This window comes from Oncorhynchus mykiss, chromosome 8 (genome assembly GCF_057628025.1).
Source record: "Oncorhynchus mykiss isolate SJ-2025 chromosome 8, ASM5762802v1, whole genome shotgun sequence".
NCBI classification, from domain to species: domain Eukaryota; kingdom Metazoa; phylum Chordata; class Actinopteri; order Salmoniformes; family Salmonidae; genus Oncorhynchus; species Oncorhynchus mykiss.
In genome coordinates this window covers 58,363,787-58,386,824 of record NC_143029.1, presented here as the reverse complement: position 1 = coordinate 58,386,824, position 23,038 = coordinate 58,363,787, and the positions used below count along the sequence as shown (strand labels likewise).

The 23,038-nt window shown below is 42.7% G+C and overlaps 1 protein-coding gene across 4 annotated transcripts in view; it reads left to right on the top strand.

Moving 5' to 3' along the window:
• Positions 1–23,038, top strand: part of LOC110530945 (choline transporter-like protein 5-A) — a 96,000-nt gene that overhangs the window by 55,285 nt on the left and 17,677 nt on the right. For all 4 annotated transcript variants that reach the window (XM_090182086.1, XM_036985752.2, XM_036985755.2 and 1 more), the window contains exons 2-3: positions 6,708–6,756; positions 16,769–16,842. In XM_090182086.1, the coding sequence (XP_090038212.1) occupies positions 6,708–6,756; positions 16,769–16,842 (123 nt within the window). The remainder of the gene's footprint in view (positions 1–6,707; positions 6,757–16,768; positions 16,843–23,038) is intronic.

Here is a 23,038-nt window from a genome sequence, read left to right as displayed (position 1 = left end):
TGATGTTGATTAATGTTCATTGTCCCCTATAAAAAATAAACCTTTTTATTTTTTTTATCCTCATCAATCCATGGAGCCTTAACAGTTCTAACAGTCAGTTTCTTAACAGGTGCATGTTTATCAATAATTGGAAGAAGCAATTTCATAAATTCATCAAATGCAGCGTCTAGATGCTCCTCATTAATCACATCAGACCAACAAATATTTTTAACATCATCCACATACGAGTCACAACAAAATATTTTGTGTGATCCCTTGTGTGATACACTATTTTAGGCCCAGCTGTTGGAACTTTGGCTTTCCTGGATATAGCCACTATACTGTGATCACTGCATCCAATGGGTACGGATACAGCTTTAGAACAAAGTTTTACAGCATTAGTAAACATGTGATTGATACATGTGGATGATCTTCTTCCTGTAGTGTTTGTAAACACCCTGGTAGGTTGATTAATAACCTAAACCAGATTACAGTGAGAGGCTTTCTCCTGAGCGGACAGCTTGATGAAAACCAGTCAATATTCAGGTCCCCAAGAAAGTAGACCTCTCTGTTTATATCACTTACACTATCAAGCATTTCACACATTTATTTAGATACTGACTGTTAGCACTTGGTGGGCTATAGCAACACCCCAAAATAAAAGGCTTTAGATGTGCCAAGTGAACCTGCAACCACGACACTTGACATAAGATCTTCTCTAAGCATTATAGGGATATGGCTCTGAATATATACAGCAACACCTCCCCCATAAGCATTCTGTCTCTTCTATAGACGTTATATCCTTGTATTGCTACTGATGTATCATCAAATTAATTATCTAAGTGAGTCTCAGAAATAGCTAATATACTGTATGAATGTTATCTGATGTTAGCAAGTTATTGATTTCATGAACCTTATTTCTAAGGCTACATATACAGTTGAACTTGGAAGTTACATACATAGGTTGGAGTCATTAAAACTCGTTTTTCAATCACGCCACAAATTATCTTGTTAACAAACTATAGTTTTGGCTAGTCGGTTAGGACATCTACTTTGTGCATGACACAAGTACTTTTTCCAACTTTTGTTTACAGACTGTTTATTTCACATAATTCACTGTATCACAATTCCAGTGGGTCAGAAGTTTACATACACTAAGTTGACTGTGCCTTTAAACAGCTTGGAAAATTCCAGAAAATTATGTCATGGTTTTAGAAGCTTCTGATATGCTAATTGACATCATTTGAGTCAATTGGAGGTGTACCTGTGGATGTATTTCAAGGCCTACCTTCAAACTCAGTGCCTCTTTGCTTGACATCATGGGGAAGAAAACAAATTGTAGACCTCCACAAGTCTGGTTCAATCAAAGCAATTTCCAAATGCCTGAAGGTACCACGTTCATTTGTACAAACAATAGTACGCAAGTATAAACACCATGGGACCACGCAGCCATCATACCGCTCAGAAAGGAGATGCGTTCTGTCTCCTAGAGTTGAACATGCTTTGGTGCGAAAGTGCAAATCAATCCCAGAATAACAGGAAAGGACCTTGTGAAGATACTGGATGAAACAGGTACAAAGGTTTCTATATCCACAGTAAAACAAATCCTATATCGACAAAACCTGAAAGGCAGCTCAGCAAGGAAGAAGCCATTGCTCCAAAACCGCCATAAAAAAGCCAGACTACGGACAAAGGACAAAGATCGTACTTTTTGGAGAAATCTCCTCTGGTCTGATGAAACTAAAATAGAATTGTTTGGCCATAATGACCATCGTTATGTTTGGAGGAAAAAGGGGGAGTCTTGCAAGCCGGAAAACACCATCCCAGCCGTGAAGCATGGGGGTGGAAGCATCATGTTGTGGGGGTGCTTTGCTGCAGGAGGGACTGGTGCACTTCGCAAAATAGATGGCATGATGGCGAAGGAAAATTATGTGGATATATTGAAGCAAAATCTCAAATCAAAGTTTATTTGTCACGTGCGCCGAATACAACAGGTGTAGGTAGACCTTACAGTGAAATGCTTACTTACAGGCTCTAACCAATGGTGCGGGAAAAAAAGGTGTGTGTGTTTGTGTAGGTAAGTAAGTAAAGAAATAAAACAACAGTAAAAAGACATTTGTAAAAAGAGTAGCAAGGCTTTATACAGACAGGCTTATTGAGGTAGTATGTACATGTAGGTATTGTTAAAGTGACTATGCATATATGATGAACAGAGTAGCAGAAGCATAAAAAGAGGGGTTGGCGGGTGGTGGGACACAATGCAGATAGCCCGGTTAGCCAATGTGCGGGAGCACTGGTTGGTCGTGCCAATTTAGGTAGTATGTACATGAATGTATAGTTAAAGTGACTATGCATATAAGATAAACAGAGAGTAGCGGCAGCGTAAAAGAGGGGTTGGGTGGGGGGGCACACAATGCAAATAGTCCGGGTAACCATTTGGTTACCTGTTCAGGAGTCTTATGACTTGGGGGTAAAAACTGATGAGAAGCCTTTTTGTCCTAGACTTGGTACTCCGGTACCGCTTGCCATGCGGTAGTAGAGAGAACAGTCTATGTCTGGGGTCTTTGACAATTTTTAGGGCCTTCCTCTGACACCGCCTGGTGTAGAGGTCCTGGATGGCAGTCAGCTTTGCCCCAGTGATGTACTGGGCCGTACGCACTACCCTCTGAAGTGCCTTGCCGTCGGAGGCCGAGTAATTGCCGTACCAGGTAGTGATGCAACCGGTCAGGATGCTCTCGATGTTGCAGCTATAGAACCTTTTGAGAATCTCCGGACCCATGACAAATCTTTTCAGTTTCCTGAGGGGGAATAGGCTTTGTCGTGCCCTCTTCACGACTGTCTTGGTGTGTTTGGACCAATCTAGTTTGTTGTTGATGTGGACACCAAAGAATTTGAAGCTCTCAACCTACTCCACTACAGCCCCGTCAATGAGAATGGGGACGTGCTCGGTGCTCCTTTTCCTGGAGTCCACAATCATCTCCTTAGTCTTGGTTACGGGATAGGTTGTTATTCTGGCACCACGCGGCCAGGTCTCTGACCTATAGGCTGTCTCGTCGTTGTCGATGTTGTTGTTGTGTCGTCAGCAAACTTAATGATGGTGTTGGAGTCGTGCCTGGCCATGCAGTCGTGGGTGAACAGGGAATACAGGTGGGGACTTAGCACGCACCCCTGGGGAGCTCCAGTGTTGAGGATGAGCGTGGCAGATGTGTTGCTACCTACCCTCACCACCCGGGGGCGGACTGTCAGGAAGTCCAGGATCCAGTTGCAGAGGGAGGTGTTTAGTCCCAGGATCCTTAGCTTGGTGATGAGCTTTGAGGGTACTATGGTGTTGAACGCTGAGCTGTAGTCAATGAACAGCATTCTCATAGGTGTTCCTTTTGTCCAGGTGGGAAAGGGCAGTGTGAAGTGCAATAGAGATTGCATAATCTGTGGATCTGTTTGGGCGGTATGCAAATTGGAGTGGGTCTAGTGTTTCTGGGATTATGGTGTTGATTTGAACCATTTCCAGCCTTTCAAAGCACTTCATGGCTACAGACGTGAGTGCTACGGGTCTGTAGTCATTTAGGCAGGTTGCCTTTGTGTTCTTGGTCACAGGGACTATGGTGGTCTGCTTGAAGCATGTTGGTATTACAGACTCAATCAGGGACATGTTGAAAATGTCAGTGAAGACACCTGCCAGTTGGTCAGCACATGCCCGGAGCGCACGTCCTGGTAATCTGTCTGGCCCCGCAGCCTTGTGTATGTTGACCTGTTTAAAGGTCTTACTCATGTCGGCTACGGAGAGCGTGATCACACAGTCGTCCGGAACAGCTGATGCTCTCATGCATGCCTCAGTGTTGCTTGCCTCGAAGCGAGCATAGAAGTGATTTAGCTCGTCCGGTAGGCTCGTGTCACTGGGCAGCTCGCGGCTGTGCTTCCCTTTGTAGTCTGTAATAGTTTGCAAGCCCTGCCACATCTGACGAGCGTCGGAGCCGGTGTAGTGTGAAGACATCAGTCAGAAAGTTAAAGCTTGGTCGCAAATGGATCTTCCAAATGGACAATGCAGGCCCCAAGTATACTTCCAAAGTTGTGGCAAAATGGCTTAAGGACAACAAAGTCAAGGTATTGGAGTGGCCATCACAAAGCCCTGACCTCAATCCTATAGAAAATTTGTGGACAGAACTTAAAAAGCGTGTGTGAGCAAGGAGGCCTACAAACCTGACTAAGTTACACCATCTCTGTCACCAGCTCTGTCAATTCACCCAACTTATTGTGGGAAGCTTGTGGAAACACCCGAAACATTTGACCCAAGTTAAACAATTTAAAGGCAATGCTACCAAATACTAATTGACTGTATGTAAACTTCTCACCCACTGGGAATGTGATGACAGAAATAAAAGCTGAAATAAATCATTCTCTGTACTATTCTTCTGACATTTCACATTCTTAAAATAAACTGGTGATCCTAACTGACCTAAAACAGGGAATTTTTACTAGGATTAAATGTCAGGAATTGTGAAAAACTGAGTTTAAATGTATTTGGCTAAGTTGTATGTAAACTTCCAACTTCAACTGTATTAATATGGGCTATTTTCAGACCTTTCCTGGGTAACTCATCGGAGACAGACATAATCCTGAAAGAGCAGACAAAGCAAGAGAAAAAAATATACATTCAGCAGTCCATTAATCAATTGGTGTGTGTACTGTATGTGTGTGTGTGCGTGCACTGCGGGGTTGAGGCTACGAACCCATAGGCTTGGCTCTCTCATGTCACCCTGTCACAGGCCCCCCAGTCAACACCACCTTGAACATTGCCTGCTGCAGTTGTTGGAGACATGTACAGTTTGCAGCCGAACATGCAGCATATAAAAGACCAACAAGGGGACCCTCATCAGCATCATACAGACATGTCCTCACTGTGAGAATTCCTACAAATATAACAGTCAGCCATATGTTGGAGCGAATCTACGCTGCAATAATCATCAATGAGGCTCTGGCAAAGACCTCACCACTTGCCTGCTCACCAACGGTCATCGATGGGGAGAACAGATTTAGGTAGGTTTTATCTGACCGTTCAAACTTCGACATAGTACCTGTTTGTGTGTCAGATATCACCTATCCTAACTGCCATTGGTAATAGAACAGTGATTGTGTGTGTTCATAGAAGCATGTATGGAGCAAGTACATAGAGACTTGCAAGATGATGTGATGGAGTCCAGACTGACAGATGGGCTTGATACTGATGTCTCTGAGTGGAGAGGGACCTGGCATTAAAGTTTTGCTCGACAACTTTTACCTGTATTGTCTTTTTTTATTATTGAATTGAATCGTATCAGTCAATATGGGGAGTGAGAAACCATGTGTATTCTGCACTAGGATCAGGGAACTCCTTTTGTGTACGCGACACCACACAGGAAGGTATGACCACTCTGACATGTTTGCCCAGGTAGCCCCATTACCACCAGACAAAATGGACACGGTATCTGTTTCGGCTGGGAATGACAACGAAAGGTGAAACATGCACATTGTTATATTAGCTGAACCCTGCTTCTATGGTATTATGGACTTCTATGGTATGGTATTATGGACTTCTATGGTATGGTATTATGGACTTCTATGGTATGGTATTATGGACTTCTATGGTATTAGTGTAAAGGGTTGTTTATTCTACATGGACCTGTTACTACATTTTAAAGTTATCAAAACACTTAGCTTAGAATATCTACATAAATTCATCAATTGCCTTCTTATCATATTATTCTTTATGCTACTTACCTATTCAAAGCTCCCTCTGGCATCTCACCATACATCTGCCTGTAGTTATCAACCTGCAGGAGGTTTGTTTGTTGTGATTGAGTGGGAGGAAACAGCTGCGGGCAAGGTTCTGGCAGATGGGTGTGTCTGGGTGGTGGCAAGGACACACCCAAGTAACCCACAGCAAACCACACCCCCAAGCCAACTCTTTTCATGGCCGCCAGCATTTCTTGGGGAACAATCCAAAAAACGAGGCCAAATCAGCGGGTGCAGTTCCCCTTTAAAGGCACCTTGAATTGAGGTGTTCGTTCTACAAACTGCGGCCTGCCAATCAACTGAATCTTTTGTTTTTGGTTTGAGATTAAATAATTGTTCAATGAGCACACTCATTTTTTTCACACTCATATTTCAAGTGCCGGATTTTCATTCAGCAAAGTCACTCAAGCTGCATTAGTCGGACAAGAAGAGAGAGATTGGATGGGGGATGACTGGCATTCATACACCTGAGTGAGAATGTGAAAACACAAACTCAGGAAAGTCACCTTCAACAAACCACCATGAAGTCATTTTCCGCCCAGAATCACAAACTCTTTCTCTGCCTCAGTCTCTTAACCTCTGTCACCCCCCCTCAACACACACACACCACCACCCTTCTACACTACTCCTCTCTCACACTGCTACCACAGGCAGACAAGTGGAACTATACTGGAGACAGATACAGAATTTATGAGCAGAATACCTTCAAACTCAGCTCAGTCTTTTCTCCCCAAAGCTTTCCAGGTCACTGACTTGAACCTTTTCTACCTTTTTGTTTTTCTTCTTTTGTGGCTTCTTAAACTTTTCTCGCACAAAGACCAGGGCCACTACATGGACAGAATCATGTCTGTTGGGTCTTGCTGTTTGGTTATTAAGTGTAAGCTGACAGCTGTTTAATTATGTTTCGTATCGTTACTCTTCGTATCACTTTGACTAATGTGCAAACCTCTCTTTTTCAGGAGAACCAAGCAAGTTTGACCCCACATTTAGAGGACCAATCAGCAATAGGTAATTTTCCCCCTTTTTGCCTTCTTTGCTTTTGCCTTCACAGCTCAACAGTGGGTCTTGTTTCATTTGTGAGAGGCACTGAGTGCTTGTTGCTATGTGTGATCCCATTTCCAGATGGTGAGTGTTCTCACTATACTGCTGCTAATAGCTAGCAGTGGTGATGAAATGAGAGTGCTGCCAAAGGGCTGTCCCACTGGTGATGTACTGCTCACATTTTAGGGCTTCGGTGATGTACTACACAACTTTTAGGACTACACATCAATGTTAAAGACTCAGTCACCATGGAACTGCCCATATCGACAGTAGTGTTTGATTTGATATAAAACATCATGTTTTATTGAATGAAGGGCTTTGTCCCTTACCCTCTAAAGGTAGTGCACTAATTAAATAATAGGGTGTCATTTGAGACGGAGCCCATGGTCTGCTCTGATCTCTGCTTTGGCTGAACTGAGAAAAAAAAATGAAATTATAGGCTATAGCCATTAACTTTCAAGCTAATATTGAATGTGAGTTAAGCCTATTCTCATACAGACCCTGTGAAATGTCAGTGTAGACCCAGTGTTTAACTTACATTTCAGATATTATAAGAGATTATCCTTTGGTGAAATAACTAAATATTAATCCATAGAATTTAATAGATGGATTTGGTGCTTTGGAAAAGCACAAATCTCCTCAGACAGAAAGACTATTAACCATAGAGATAAAACATTCTATTCTAATACCAATCATATTATACATGTCTTTGCCACTACATTACAAACCCAAACATTTGAGATTTCTTAGCCAGCCTTCACAGATGATACAGACCCTCCCTTCCCTACCCATCTCCTAGCATTAAACCTGACAGAAGCCTTTTCTCTCCCATCTGACAGTGTCACAGCTAAAAGCCTGTCAGAGAAAAAGGGGGAGGAAATCAATGGCTATTAGAGACTCAGGTGACTGACTGGCTGCAATCAGTGTGGCTGCAGTGCCAACCAGCTGGAACAGGGACCAGGTCAACCGGCTCGAGCCAGACAAAGAGGGGTGGTAAGGAGTGGAGCAGAGTGGGATGTTTAAATAAGCAATGAGGAGGACACTTCAAATCCTTTATTGGACATCACTGACAAAACTTATCCAGGGGAAAAGAGAGGGAAAAATGAAAATGTCTGGGTGGTTGATTGTTATGGTGGGACAATGCTGGAGGATTGGCATTGTGGGGATTGTTGTCATCTTTGTGGTTTTGTTTTGAGTGTTTGTCAATGGAAATGTATTAGGACTAATTGTATGATTTGAAGAGCGGTGTGGGTGCACAGACCTCAGATCTGCCATCAACCCATCTCCAACTGTTTCTTCATCAGCTTACAGTGCCTTGCGAAAGTATTCGGCCCCCTTGAACTTTGCGACCTTTTGCCACATTTCAGGCTTCAAACATAAAGATATAAAACTGTATTTTTTTGTGAAGAATCAACAACAAGTGGGACACAATCATGAAGTGGAACGACATTTATTAGATATTTCAAACTTTTTTAACAAATTAAAAACGGAAAAATTGGGCGTGCAAAATTATTCAGCCCCTTTACTTTCAGTGCAGCAAACTCTCTCCAGAAGTTCAGTGAGGATCTCTGAATGATCCAATGTTGACCTAAATGACTAATGATGATAAATACAATCCACCTGTGTGGATTGTAAGTCTCCGTATAAATGCACCTGCACTGTGATAGTCTCAGAAGTCCGTCAAAAGCGCAGAGAGCATCATGAAGAACAAGGAACACAACAGGCAGGTCCGAGATACTGTTGTGAAGAAGTTTAAAGCCGGATTTGGATACAAAAAGATTTCCCAAGCTTTAAACATCCCAAGGAGCACTGTGCAAGCGATAATATTGAAATGGAAGGAGTATCAGACCACTGCAAATCTACCAAGACCTGGCCGTCCCTCTAAACTTTCAGCTCATACAAGGAGAAGACTGATCAGAGATGCAGCCAAGAGGCCCATGATCACTCTGGATGAACTGCAGAGATCTACAGCTGAGGTGGGAGACTCTGTCCATAGGACAACAATCAGTCGTATATTGCACAAATCTGGCCTTTATGGAAGAGTGGCAAGAAGAAATCAATTTCTTAAAGATATCCATAAAAAGTGTCGGTTAAAGTTTGCCACAAGCCACCTGGGAGACACACCAAACATGTGGAAGAAGGTGCTCTGGTCAGATGAAACCAAAATTGAACTTTTTGGCAACAATGCAAAACGTTATGTTTGGCGTAAAAGCAACACAGCTCATCACCCTGAACATACCATCCCCACTGTCAAATATGGTGGTGGCAGCATCATGGTTTGGGCCTGCTTTTCTTCAGGACAGGGAAGATGGTTAAAATTGATGGGAAGATGGATGGAGCCAAATACAGGACCATTCTGGAAGAAAACCTGATGGAGTCTGCAAAAGACCTGAGACTGGGACGGAGATTTGTCTTCCAACAAGACAATGATCCAAAACATAAAGCAAAATCTACAATGGAATGGTTCAAAAATAAACATATCCAGGTGTTAGAATGGCCAAGTCAAAGTCCAGACCTGAATCCAATCGAGAATCTGTGGAAAGAACTGAAAACTGCTGTTCACAAATGCTCTCCATCCAACCTCACTGGGCTCGAGCTGTTTTGCAAGGAGGAATGGGAAAAAATTTCAGTCTCTCGATGTGCAAAACTGATAGAGACATACCCCAAGCGACTTACAGCTGTAATCGCAGCAAAAGGTGGCGCTACAAAGTATTAACTTTAAGGGGGCTGAATAATTTTGCACGCCCAATTTTTCAGTTTTTGATTTGTTAAAAAAGTTTGAAATATCCAATAAATGTCGTTCCACTTCATGATTGTGTCCCACTTGTTGTTGATTCTTCACAAAAAAATACAGTTTTATATCTTTATGTTTGAAGCCTGAAATGTGGCAAAAGGTTCAAGGGGGCCGAATACTTTCACAAGGCACTGTATATTCACAAGGCTCAATTGACGATAAATAACACCTTCGCTAGCAGATGAGGGAAAGTGTCTTTCACTTCTTAATTGGGTAAGAGTACATTATTGCAGTTATTCCCATAGAGAATGTGAAAAATACATTGATCCTTTACTGAAGGCTTCCCTTGAAGTCAGAGTAGGGAGCTGCAGAGATGTAATTATAGATCCTGTGTGTGTGTGTGTGTGTGTGTGTGTGTGTGTGTGTGTGTACACAGGAATTAATGATTAAATTATCACACTTTTTTATAGCTACACAATAACTTTTAATGTTGTTCTATTTGATTATTTTAGGATTTCTCTGTATCAGTGTTTTCACCCAAGCAGCCATTTCAGGGCTCAGTGGATATCTTATTAAAGATATGTTTCAGCTACCCAACAAGACAGAGATCCTCCCCAGATAACTAAGACTATGTTGAAAGGTTTTCTAAAGCTGTTTATGTGTATTGCTTAACCTTTTTCTGTATTAGAATATAGTTAGTTTTCACCTTTTAAAACAGTGAGAGTCCTACCTGTATAATGAGAGCTACCTATGAGAGTCTTACACACTCATACCTCAAAATACGCGCTTGGGTCGCTTGCTATTTCATGTCCTATGTCTCATGTCCTTACGATATCCGTGTTCAAACTTACAAGTGCAGTTTGTTGCAAAGTTGTTATAAAACCAATGAGTGGACATGATAAAGTGAAGGGTTTGTAGCCAGCTAGCGACCCTCTATTTGTCAAGTTCTGCCCCCCACCCTCGACTCTAAGAACACTTCTCGGTTCCTGTCAAGAATGAGACGTATGGAACCCACCCTCCTCCGCCCATTTACTAGTTCTGCTGCTGACCATACATTTTCTCTGGCTCGCCACACAGAAGAGGAATAGTTTTTTTCCTCCCGTCTGTTTATCCAATCATTTACAGTAGCTCAAAGATGCTGAAAACTTTGACTAGGCCTATTTGGGGACACTTTTGTCTGGTTGTTCTTTTTGAGCTCATAAATATAGATTTGCTTTGTTATGTGCAGTTGTAATTTCAAGCCCATATTTCACTCAGGGTGCCAACTGCCATCTTCTCATTACCGTTCACAGCGATTGTTAGAATCATTAATCAAGTTCCTATTCAGAGACATAAAGCAGTCCTGCAGGAATGGATCAGTGGTTTTAATTAAAAACGAGACACATTAATTCAGTCTCTTCAATGTCTATTTTGAGTGAGCGATATGGAGTCGTTTAATGATGGGATTTTAAAGATGGCCGCAGATTAAACCAGTCGACTATTGAATCTCTAGCCTGGTCTCAGATCGGTTTGTGTTGCCCTTCCAACTCCTTGTCACTGATTGCCGCAAGTTGGCAAAAGAGCACAAACAGATCATGGACCAGGCTATTGAATCCCAAGTCGCATCAATTCTCATAATCTGACTGTTTCTCTCCTTCCTAAATTCTCCTGTGAAATTTGAATTTATGACAGCGATTAAGCGAACAGCACAGGGCCCCCCAAACACATGACTGGTTCAGAGGCAGTGATTTATAAAACAAAATTTTGTGTGCCGATAACTCCTGAAAGGCAACACATAAATTGCAGTGCGGCGTTGAGAGGTGACTGTCTTGGTGATTTATCTCTATAAATTGTCCATCACCCTTCAGACTGAGGTGGTCGTTCCTTATCATAGAGCTCACAGGCCAATGTTCATTATTTTTTAATTATTCTAGTGCAGGCTTAGGAAGGCCACCAAAAATTCTGAAATGTCCATCCCCAATTACATCATTTTCCGACAAGATAGAACTGCCAAAGGGGGCGGAGTTGCAATCTACTGCAGAGATAGCCTGCAGAGTTCTGTCATACTATCCAGGTCTGTGCCCCAACAGTTCAAGCTTTTACTTTTAAAAATCCACCTTTCCAGAAATAAGTCTCTCACTGTTGCCACTTGTTATAGATCCCCCTCAGCCCCCAGCTGTGCCCTGGACATCATATGTGAATTTATTCCCCCCCCTATCTTCAGAGTTCATACTTTTAGGTGACCTAAACTGGGAATGCTTAACACCCCGGCTGTCCTACAATCTAAGCTAGATGCCCTCAATTTCACACAAATTATCAAGGAACCTACCAGGTACAACCCTAAATCCGTAAACATGGGCACCCTCAAAGATATCATTCTGACCAACTTGCCCTCTAAATACACCTCTGCTGTCTTCAACCAGGATCTCAGAGATCACTGCCTCATTGTCTGAGTCCGTAATGGGTCCGCGGTCAAATGACCACCCCTCATCACTGTCAAACGCTCCCTAAAACACTTCAGCGAGCAGGCCTTTCTAATCGACCTGGCCCGGGTATCCTGGAAGGGTATTGACCTCATCCTGTCAGTAGAGAGTGCCTGGTTGTTTTTTAAAAGTGCTTTCCTCACCATCTTAAATAAGCATGCCCCATTCAAAAAATCTAGAACTTAGGACAGATATAGCCCTTTGTTCACTCCAGACTTGACTGCCCTTGACCAGCACAAAAACATCTTGTGGTGTACAGCATTAGCATTGAAAAGCCCCCGCGATATGCAACTTTCAGGGAAGTCAGGAAATTTGCAATAAATCTACGATAATTGAGAATTTCAATAAGCGTTTTTCTACGGCTGGCCATGCTTTCCACTTGGCTACCCCTACCCCGGCCACAGTTCTGCACCCCCCGCAGCAACTTGCCCAAGCTCCCCCCCCCCCACCCGCTTCTCCTTCACCCAAATCCAGGTAGCTGATGTTCTGAAAGAGCGGCAAAATCTGGATCCCTACAAATCAGCTGGGCTAGACAATCTGGACCCTCTCTTTCTAAAATTATCCACCAAAATAGTTGCAATCCCTATTACTAGCCTGTTCAACCTCTTTTTCGTATCATCTAAGATCCCCAAAGACTGGAAAGCTGCCGCAGTCATCCCCCTCTTCAAAGGGGGAGACACTCTAGACCCAAACTGTTATAGACCTATATCCACCCTGCCCTGCCTTTCTAAAGTCTTCTAAAGCCAAGTTAATAAACAGATCACCGACCATTTCGATTCCCACCGTACCTTCTCCACTATGCAATAGGGTTTCTGAGCTGGTCAAGGGTGCACCTCAGCCACGGTCAAGGTCCTAAACGATATCATAACCGCCATCGATAAAAGACAGTACTATATATCAATGATGTCGCTCTTGCTGCTGGTGATCCACCTGCTTTTACTTCACTCTGCGGTCCGACTCATCTTAAACCATCTCAATTTGGTTGAGGTCGGGGGATTGTGAAGGCCAGGTCATCTGATGCAGCACTCCATCACTCTCCTTCTTGGTAAAATAGCCCTTACACAGCCTGGAGGTGTGTTGGGTCATTGTCCTGTTGAAAAACAGATGATAGTCCCACTAAGTCCAAACCAGAGGTGATGGTGTATCTTGCAGTAGCCATGCTGTTTAAGTATGCCTTGAATTCTAAATAAATCTCAGACAGTGTCACCAGCAAAGCACCCCCACAGCATGCTTTATGGTGGGAAATACACATGCACATCTATTCACTCACACCGCATCTCACAAAGACACGGCGGTTGGAACCAAAAATCTTCAATTTGGACTCCAGACCAAAGGACAAATTTCCACCTGTCTGATGTCCATTGCTCATGTTTCTTGGCCCAAGCAAGTCTCTTATTATTATTGGTGTCCTTTAGTAGTGGTTTCTTTGCAGCAATTCGACCATGAAGGCCTGATTCATGCAGTCTCCAATGAACAGTTGATGTTGAGATATGTTTGTTACTTGAGCTCTGTGAAGCATTTATTTGCGCTGCAATTTCTGAGGCTGTTAACTCTAATAAACTTATCCTCTGGAGCAGAGGTAACTCTGGGACTTCCATTCCTGTGGCGGTCCTCATGAGAGCCAGTTTCATCATAGCGCTTGATGGTTTTTGCGACTTCACTTGAAGAAACTTTCAAAGTTCTTGAATTTTCCGTATTTACTGACCTTTATGTCTTAAAGTAATGATGGACTGTCGTTTCTCTTTGCTTATTTGAGCTGTTCTTACCATGATATGGACTTGGTCTTTTACCAAATAGGGCTATCTTCTGTACCTTGTCACAACACAACTGATTGGCTCAAATGCATTAACCTGGAATTAAATTCCACAAATTTACTTGTAACAAGGCACACCTGTTAATTGAAATGTATTTCAGGTGACTACCTCATGAAGCTGGTTGATAAAGCCAAGAGTATGCAAAGCTGTCATCAAGGCAAAGGGTGGCTATTTGAAGAATCTCAAATATTAAATCTATTTTGATTTGTTTAACACTTTTTTGGTTACTACATGATTCTATGTGTTATTTCATAGTTTTGATGTCTTCAATTTTATTCCATAATGTAGAAAATAGTAAAAATAGAGAAAAACCCTTGAATGAGTAGGTGTGTCTAAATTTTTGACCGGTAGTGTATATAGGGACATAATCAATGTGTGCTACTCTGAGTTGATTTTAGTGTCCTCAGGATCTTTAGAATCCTGATTCTGAAAAAGTATTATCTTTCTAACTTTATTTCACACACACAAACACCCACAATCCTACACACAAACACCCATAAGCCTGCACACAAACACCCACAAGCATGCACACAAACACCCACAAGCATGCACACAAACACCCACAAGCATGCACACAAACACCCACAAGCATGCACACAAACACCCACAAGCCTGCACACAAACACACACAAGCCTGCACACAAACACCCACAAGCCTGCACACAAACACATAAACACACTCACTCTCTCTCTCTCTCTCTCTGCTTGAGTTTAGCTGTTGTTTCTGCTCTCAAGTCAGTGTGTTTAATTCTCATCAGCTGGTGAATGAGAGTTAAGAAGAGAGTGTTATGCTTTCAGCATCACCCATGGTTGTTCCAGAGGACTGGAAAGGGCAGAGCAGGAAAACACTAACTACTGTACTATGGGCAGACCTAATATCAACAGGGAGGCAGAACCTTCAACCTGTCCTACCACTATTCCTTCTACTACTACTACTACTGCTTAACTGTATTTGGGAATATGAATACTTAATAGGATTGTGTGTAAATAGTATTTTTGTTGTCTCTTAGTGTCTTTCCAATATATAACGCTTGTTTTATTCAGTTATTTTTGCTTGTTTAGTTTTTATTGATGTATTATTATTTAAACGTAATGTAATGTCCTTGTCTATAACTGTTCTGTACTTCGTCATGTATTTGTGCGTTTTATGAGGACCCCAGGAAGAGTAGCTGTTGCATGTGCAGTAGATAATGGGGATCCTAAACTACTCACACATTCACACGGCTCAACATTATGTGTGTGTGTGTGTGTGTGTGTGTGTGTGTGTGTGTGTGTGTGTGCGCGTGCGTGCACCATACATGCATGCATGACTGTGCGTGTGTATGCGTGTGTGCACGTGCGTGCAGGTGCTTGTGTATTTGTGTACAGTTCTGTGTGTCTCAGGCCTGTTGGATCTGGGAAAAGTGCTGCTCAGCTAAAGACTGAATTATTGAGCACTAGGGAGCAGTGGGGAGCGTTGAGCAATGTGTTTGTGAAAGCCTGCTGTGCAGCTCAACACCAGGTCTACTACTAACACTGTCAACTCAATGACCCAGTGCTGCCAATCACAACCTGATCACTATTCCCTAAACACATCACCTTACGGTCATGGTCTGTTATAACCCACTAACCTGGACTGTTGAGGTTCATTCATTCCAATGAAAGTATACTGCTGGTGAAAGGGATTGGGTGCTCTCATTTTGTATTGACCGGTCCCTGGGCTGGGTGGAGATTTCACTTAAGGACCAATGGAATGGTCTAAAATGTGGAAATTTCGCCCAAAACAAACGCTGCCACTTGTGAAGGCCTTCCCTGACAGGTTAGAGAGGGGCTGGGCATAACTCTCATTGATAGAGGTCAATCCCAACCAATCAAATTGGAGTAATCAGACATTACCTCAGTGCTCTATAAGTAGTCAGCTGGGAGGCAAGGGAGGGATTTCTACACCTTCGATTGATATGTAAGCTGAGTAATTATGTATTAATTATGATCCCCATTAGCCTCTGCAAAAGCATCAGCTGCTCTTCCTGGGGTCCACATGAAGCATGACATAATACATAGTACAGTTCAAATTACAATACAAGATATATAAAATGGCTTTGTCTCTTCACAGTCCCCTTTGTGATTAAACATGACACTAGATAGGTCGCTGGATCAATGATTTCCTGGAGGCCACGCTAACAATTATCTCAAATCAAATCATGAATTGGAACACCTGCGTGCACACTACCTATTGTGGATAAGTGACAATATCCAGTCCAGAGAAACATGTAAGCACTTGACACACACACACACACTGGTACACACACTAGTACAGACACTGCAAGAGCCATTCCAGTGGCCAAACCCAGGGAAAGAGAGTGTGGGAATGTGACGCGTCCACAGGGATTCATAGCAGCAGATTGTTGAGGTTAATATTTCATTTAAACGTTTGGAAAACATCTCATCAACGCCATGGTTCCCCTCGGCTGCGGTTTGATCTTAAACAGAATAATGAACGAGGCCTTGATGGGTACTTATCTCTCTCCTCTCGTTTCTCTCTCCCTTTTACACTCTAATTTCTCTCTCCTATCATTTCTCTCTCTGTGAGTATGTTGAGTATTGAAAGCCTTGTCAAGGATATTTACATTTTTTCTCTCTCTCTCTGTGTATCTCTCTCTCTCTCTGTCTCTGTCTCTCTGTCTCTCTGTCTCTCTGTCTCTCTGTCTCTCTGTCTCTCTGTCTCTCTCTCTCTCTCTCTCTCTGTCTCTGTCTCTCTCTCTCTGTCTCTCTCTCTCTCTCTCTCTCTCTCTCTCTCTCTGTCTCTCTGTCTCTCTGTCTCTATGTCTCTCTGTCTCTCTGTCTCTCTGTCTCTCTGTCTCTCTCTCTCTCTCTCTCTGTCTCTCTCTCTCTCTCTCTCTCTCTCTCTGTCTCTCTATCTCTCTCTCTCTCTCTCTCTCTCTCTCTCTCTGTCTCTTTGTCTCTCTCTCTCTCTCTCTCTCTCTCTACAGAAGCTGTACAGACGTGTTTTGCTGTGTGATCTTCATCATCGTCATCCTTGGATACATAGCACTGGGGACTGTGGGTGAGTGGATACAAAACCATAACCACTATTACCAGGAAAGTGTAAGGATGTCTATACAACTTTTCATGACATATAGGTCTACATGTATTGGACAAAACCCGATCTCTCACCTTCCCACAAGTCTAGGAAGTGAGACTAGCATTGGACAGACTAAATATTAGCCTTCATGGAGTGAACACTGTTTATAATCAGGGTTACTTAGAGAAAATTGGACACCTCGGAAAATGAAAATGGATGGCCCTGCCTTCAGCAAAATATATTTGACCTAAGTCCTCCTGTAACACTTTTTAAAAAAAACAGTGATCCTCCCCTATACCCCAAATAATAATTAAAACAAGAAGTGGATACAGAGAACATGCCTACCATTTACCCTCACTTCTTGGACAGACAATTGCCTTAGATATGCATTTTTAGAAACTGTTCTTCATCCGGTAAGCATTACATGGCAACGCAGGAATTTTGACAGCACATATGGCTATGGGGCAGAATGTTGTGGGTTCGCAGACCACTGTGGACAAGAGTAGGGCTGGAACTATCTCCTTTATAGTAAAAGCATTGCAGGAATTTCTCATATTGTTTGTAGGTCCAAGAAAAAAATTCCTTTCGTAAACATTTAATGGAATTGTATGTCATTTTATATATTAGCAGAATCTTTTTTAATACCACATAAATTACCAAAACTACAGGCTAGGAATGGAGTAGGCCTACCTTTCCACCCCAGACAGAGTAGGCCTGCCTTTCCACCCCAGACAGAGTAGGCCTACCTTTCCACCCCAGACAGAGTAGGCCTACCTTTCCACCCCAGACAGAGTAAGCCTACCTTTCCACCCCAGACAGAGTTGGCCTACCTTTCCACCCCAGACAGAGTAGTCCTACCTTTCCACCCCAGACAGAGTAGTCCTACCTTTCCACCCCAGACAGAGTAGTCCTACCTTTCCACCCCAGATAGAGTTGGCCTACCTTTCCACCCCAGACAGAGTAGGCCTACCTTTCCACCCCAGACAGAGTAGGCCTACCTTTCCACCCCAGACAGAGTAAGCCTACCTTTCCACCCCAGACAGAGTTGGCCTACCTTTCCACCCCAGACAGAGTTGGCCTACCTTTCCACCCCAGACAGAGTAGGCCTACCTTTCCACCCCAGATAGAGTTGGCCTACCTTTCCACCCCAGACAGAGTAGGCCTATCTTTCCACCCCAGACAGAGTAGGCCTACCTTTCCACCCCAGACAGAGTAGTCCTACCTTTCCACCCAAGACAGAGTAGGCCTACCTTTCCACCCCAGACAGAGTTGGCCTACCTTTCCTCCCCAGACCGAGTTGGCCTACCTTTCCACCCCAGACAGAGTTGGCCTACCTTTCCTCCCCAGACAGAGTAGGCCTACCTTTCCACCCAAGACAGAGTAGTCCTACCGAAGCAGAAAAATGTAAGCTTTAACTGCTGGCTACTCTTCTTCCTTTGCTAAACCCAACGAGAGAGGGTCACAAGTGTTTCCCTAAAAGCTGTCTGAGTTTAAACATCTTCTATTGTACAGAAAGTGATTAGCTTAATCAATGGATAGTGACAGAATTAGATTACTTCCCAAGCAAAGTAAATGTTTTGTCTCCTCGGCTTTAGAAGGTTGTAGCTCAGCCTTTGAATGACAAATAAACGAAACAATGATATCCCCATATGCATCGGAGTCACGTCTTTCCTGGGTATTTTACAGCTTGTTTCTAGCATAAAGTATTGCAGACCAAATCGCTGTTATTGATCCCTTTATATAATCGGATCCGTTTTATTTTCTTTAAAATCTTAAGATAACACGTGGTAGGCCAGTGATTACCATTTTCTTTAATTAAAGAAAGATCTATGGCATACCCTCTCACACCCCCTCAATTCGAGTCTTGGTTTGAACTTAACAGCCCTTCACTGACACGTAGATAGGCTATTTAAAGAGTGCATGGTGGGTGGAGAAATTGACCGACAAATGGATGGATATGGATATAGCAGCCTATAGCTAGATTTCATCTGTCAAACAAGTAGGCCTACCTCTAATTTCTTAAATAGGAAGAAATAGGCTCCAACACAATGCCCTCTTGTTGTTAGTAAAGTCTAATTCAAATGAAGACCCGTTTTAATTAATTATACCTACTCTAATTTGCCTACTTTCAGCAACATTAGCTGTCCATTTCCGATGGATTGTGCTGCTGCTTCAAGTTTCAGCACCACAGTGTAAATATCTCGAATCTGTCTTATTGAGAGGCCAATAACTCTGATAAATATATCCTGGGCAAGACACATATTGTTTTTAATAAAAATCTATTATAGTAGTAGCCACCGGTCCTCCTTTCCATCTTCGCGCTCTCCTTCTCAATTTGAATAGAACATAGGGTATAGGCTAGTCCTCGCGCAATACTTTTTGGACTAGACCTAATCACAAATTAGTGAACTGCCACCGTAGGCCTACACAGCACAACCATTGGTTAGGCAGAACACAAAAACATTTTTGATCAGAAAAAGCAGAGCAGGCCCGGGGCTCAGGGTTGGAATACCCATTGCAGTGTGTAATGGAGCCTAGTTTTATTTACACCATGACAGCAGCTATCTTAGAAATATAACTTTGCTCTTTGCTTCTCCCAGCACGCACTTCGTAGCCCCTAGCCTATAGGCTATGGATAATTTATTGAGACCTCACTAGATAGCCTATAGGCTCACTTGGTATTGCACGGCCAGCGAATAATGAGAGATGAGGGGCGGTATTGGACACACATCGATATATAGCGACTAATTCTAAAACACTGAGAAATATTGAAATGTAATCAATTACAAATTGCATGACCCTCCCCTTGACTAGATTTAAAACAGTACTAAACCCTCCCCTGGACTAGATTTAAAACAGTACTAAACCCTCCCCTGGACTATGTTTAAAACAATACTAAACCCTCCCCTGGACTAGATTTAAACAATACCAAACCCTTCCCTTGACTAGATTTAAAACAATACCAAACCCTCCCCTTGACTAGATTTAAAACAGTACTAAACCCTCCCCTTGACTAGATTTAAAACAGTACTAAACCCTCCCCTGGACTAGATTTAAAACAGTACTAAACCCTCCCCTTGACTAGATTTAAAACAGTACTAAACCCTCCCCCTGACTAGATTTAAAACAGTACTAAACCCTCCCCTTGACTAGATTTAAAACAGTACTAAACCCTCCCCCTGACTGAAATTGAAAAAGCATGACCCTCCATTATCCTCCAGGTCCCCATTCTGTAAAATTCTATCCATCCCTTATTTCATTGTCCTAGTTGAGTCAAATTGCTGGTCCTTTCAAAACAAAACAGTGTTAACAAGCGATGTAAAGGGAGCTGCTACATGAGAAGCCTTGTGTTTAGAAATCTTCTTTGAAAGCAATGATGCCACACTGGCCTAAATCCAAACACACTGTCCCCCTGAGTGCAAGTCAGCAGATTAACCTTTTGATCACAGAGGGCTCTGAAAACCCACCGCTCAATACTCAGCGCTGTGTTAGAAAAGATTAAACAGAATACCATTCATTTCTAACTAGCTACTGGGGTTTAGATGGTGGAGTAGGAAGATAAAAGGGTAAAAACAAGAAAGATTGAGTGTGTGTGTGTGTGTGTGTGTGTGTGTGTGTGTGTGTGTGTTTGTGTGTGTGTGTGTGTGTGTGAGAGAGAGAGAAATAGAGAAAGAAGTAGCAAGTGTGAGAGATATAGAGAAAGAAGTAGCAAGTGTGAGAGATATAGTAAACATCGCCATCATAGAGTTTGCAGTAGAGAGATACAAAGAAAAAGAGCCTGCGAGAGAGAGAGAAATAAAAAGATAAGTGTGTAGCATCCGTTCTATTCACAGAGACAGAATGCGAAGACGTTCACAGCACCTCTGGTAGAAATGAATGTTTCATGCCCCACAGCTCTATGAAGTGCTTCTTATCTCCTCTCTCATTTTCTATTTTGCATTTTAATCTCTCTCTCCTCTTCTCCTCCCCTGTTCTGGTAAAGATCAATCCATCAGTCAATGATTGCTTCTGCTTCAAAAGTTCTGTACCTTCTCTCATAGTAATGATCTCAGAAATGGTAAGCAGCCAGCAAATTGAAAGTGTAGTTTTAGAAGTGACTCTGCACTGAAGGTAAAGTTGCTTCAAACATCGAGTACAAGCAGCTAATTACTATGCAGGCTGTGCTCTACAATTTCCCCGGTTAGCGGATATGCGTTTTCCATTCTGAATACTTATTGATGCAATCAACTGTTCCCCTTATATTACCATCACCACTAGGTACAAACGTTATAGGCAGCCCTACTCCCTATGCCCAACAGTAGCTCAGTGAGAGGGAGCCGTAATCGTTGAGAAAAGAGAGAGAAGGATCAAACGTAGAAATGTAAAATATAGCATTCCTGTGTATTGATTCCGGTTCTAGAAAGCTGGGTTATGACTGATATCTGGTCAGTGTTGAAATAGAGAGGTGATATGCTGCAAAGGACAGCCAGGGAGAGAGTGAAAAGGGGGTGAGAGGCCCTTTGTTCAAAAATCCCTTTGATTCAGACAGTCTCAGCAAGGGGTCTTTTTGTTGGAAAAGGGACAGATATATATATATATATATATATATATATATATACATATACATATACTGTGACATTGCCTTTGAGAACATAGGGCATCATTCAATTCAAACCTACATTGCAGTCCTTAGTAGCACACAGTAGCAACACACATTTTGTCCTGTAGTCAAATGAAACCACAGAATGGCCTTGGCAACTTAGCACACAAATACCTTCCTCCAGTTTTCAGAATAAGACGAGTGAATGCAGGCATCAGTGTTTTAAGTATATATATATGCTTCTGAAACATTGAGATGAGGAGCTTCCCAATCCCTTCTTTGAGACCGATGATAGACATATTCATGCTTGGCAGCTTACTCAGAACTGGCCACCAGAGACTCATGACCTTTAACCGCCCAACTGGCCTTATTCCTTCCAATGTCATTATTGAACCGTGCCATCCAGACCCATTATAATGTAAGTTGTCCACGCTGCAGCCCAGTCCTCTAGACTCAAGTTCATCCTTTTTCAATGTGCCACAGCCATTCCATCTCATATTTTAGTATGAGTTCTCCTCGGTAATGGCGTGTTGTAGCTCTTGTCTCATATTTTAGTGTGATCTCATCCTTTGAAGAGCAGAAGGGATGCAGGCAGTCATAACCAATAGAGCGTAGAGTTCTTGATATTGGAGCGATGATGAAGTCACTCCTTACTCTTCATCCCGCCTGCCAGCTACAAATTACCTCATGCTACCAGGAGAGGAGAGCCCACCCTCACACACACACACATACTACACGCACGCGCCTACACACACAAGACAGTCATTGCAAACACACATTTAGACAGTCATTGCAAACTCACTCACTCAGACGGTCATTGCAAACACCGTACACACATGCACAAAAAAGGATGGATGCATGCGCACAAGCATGAGCACGTGCACACACACACACACACCTTACTACAATTTACTCCAATCCAACCCTCTCTACAACACAAAAAAAAATCCACAAGAACTTCATCCTCTCAGACACGCTCACTCAACCCACTTCTTTCTCTCTTGCACGCACACACACACACACACACACACACACACACACACACACACACACACACACACACACACACACACACACACACACACACACACACACACACACACTCTTTCTCTCTCACCCCAGAGGCATCATGTGTGGTTTGGGGGAAGCCTCTGGCTGTGCTGATTTAAAGTACTCTTGGACCATAATAAAAAGATTAGTCTGACACCATACAGTATATAATTAATTCAGCATAATTATTGATTCTCTTTGATTTGTAGAGTAGTGGCAACTATACTATTTACACTCACCTGCCAGTTTATTTGGTACACCCATCTAGTACTGGGTCGGACCGCCCATTGCCTCCAGAACAGCCTGAATTCTTCAGGGCATGGATTTTTTTGTGAATTTTATAATATTTCTGTTCTTGTATTTAGCTGATAGGAGTGGAACCTTGTGTGGTCATTTGCTGCAATAGCCCATCAGTGACAAAGATTGACGAGTTGTGTGTTCCAAGATGCAGTTATTTTTTGTTTGACGTACCATTCTCGGTAAACCCTAGACACCGCCATTGGTGAAAAACCCAGGAGGGCGGATGTTTCTGAGATACCGTGCTCAAAG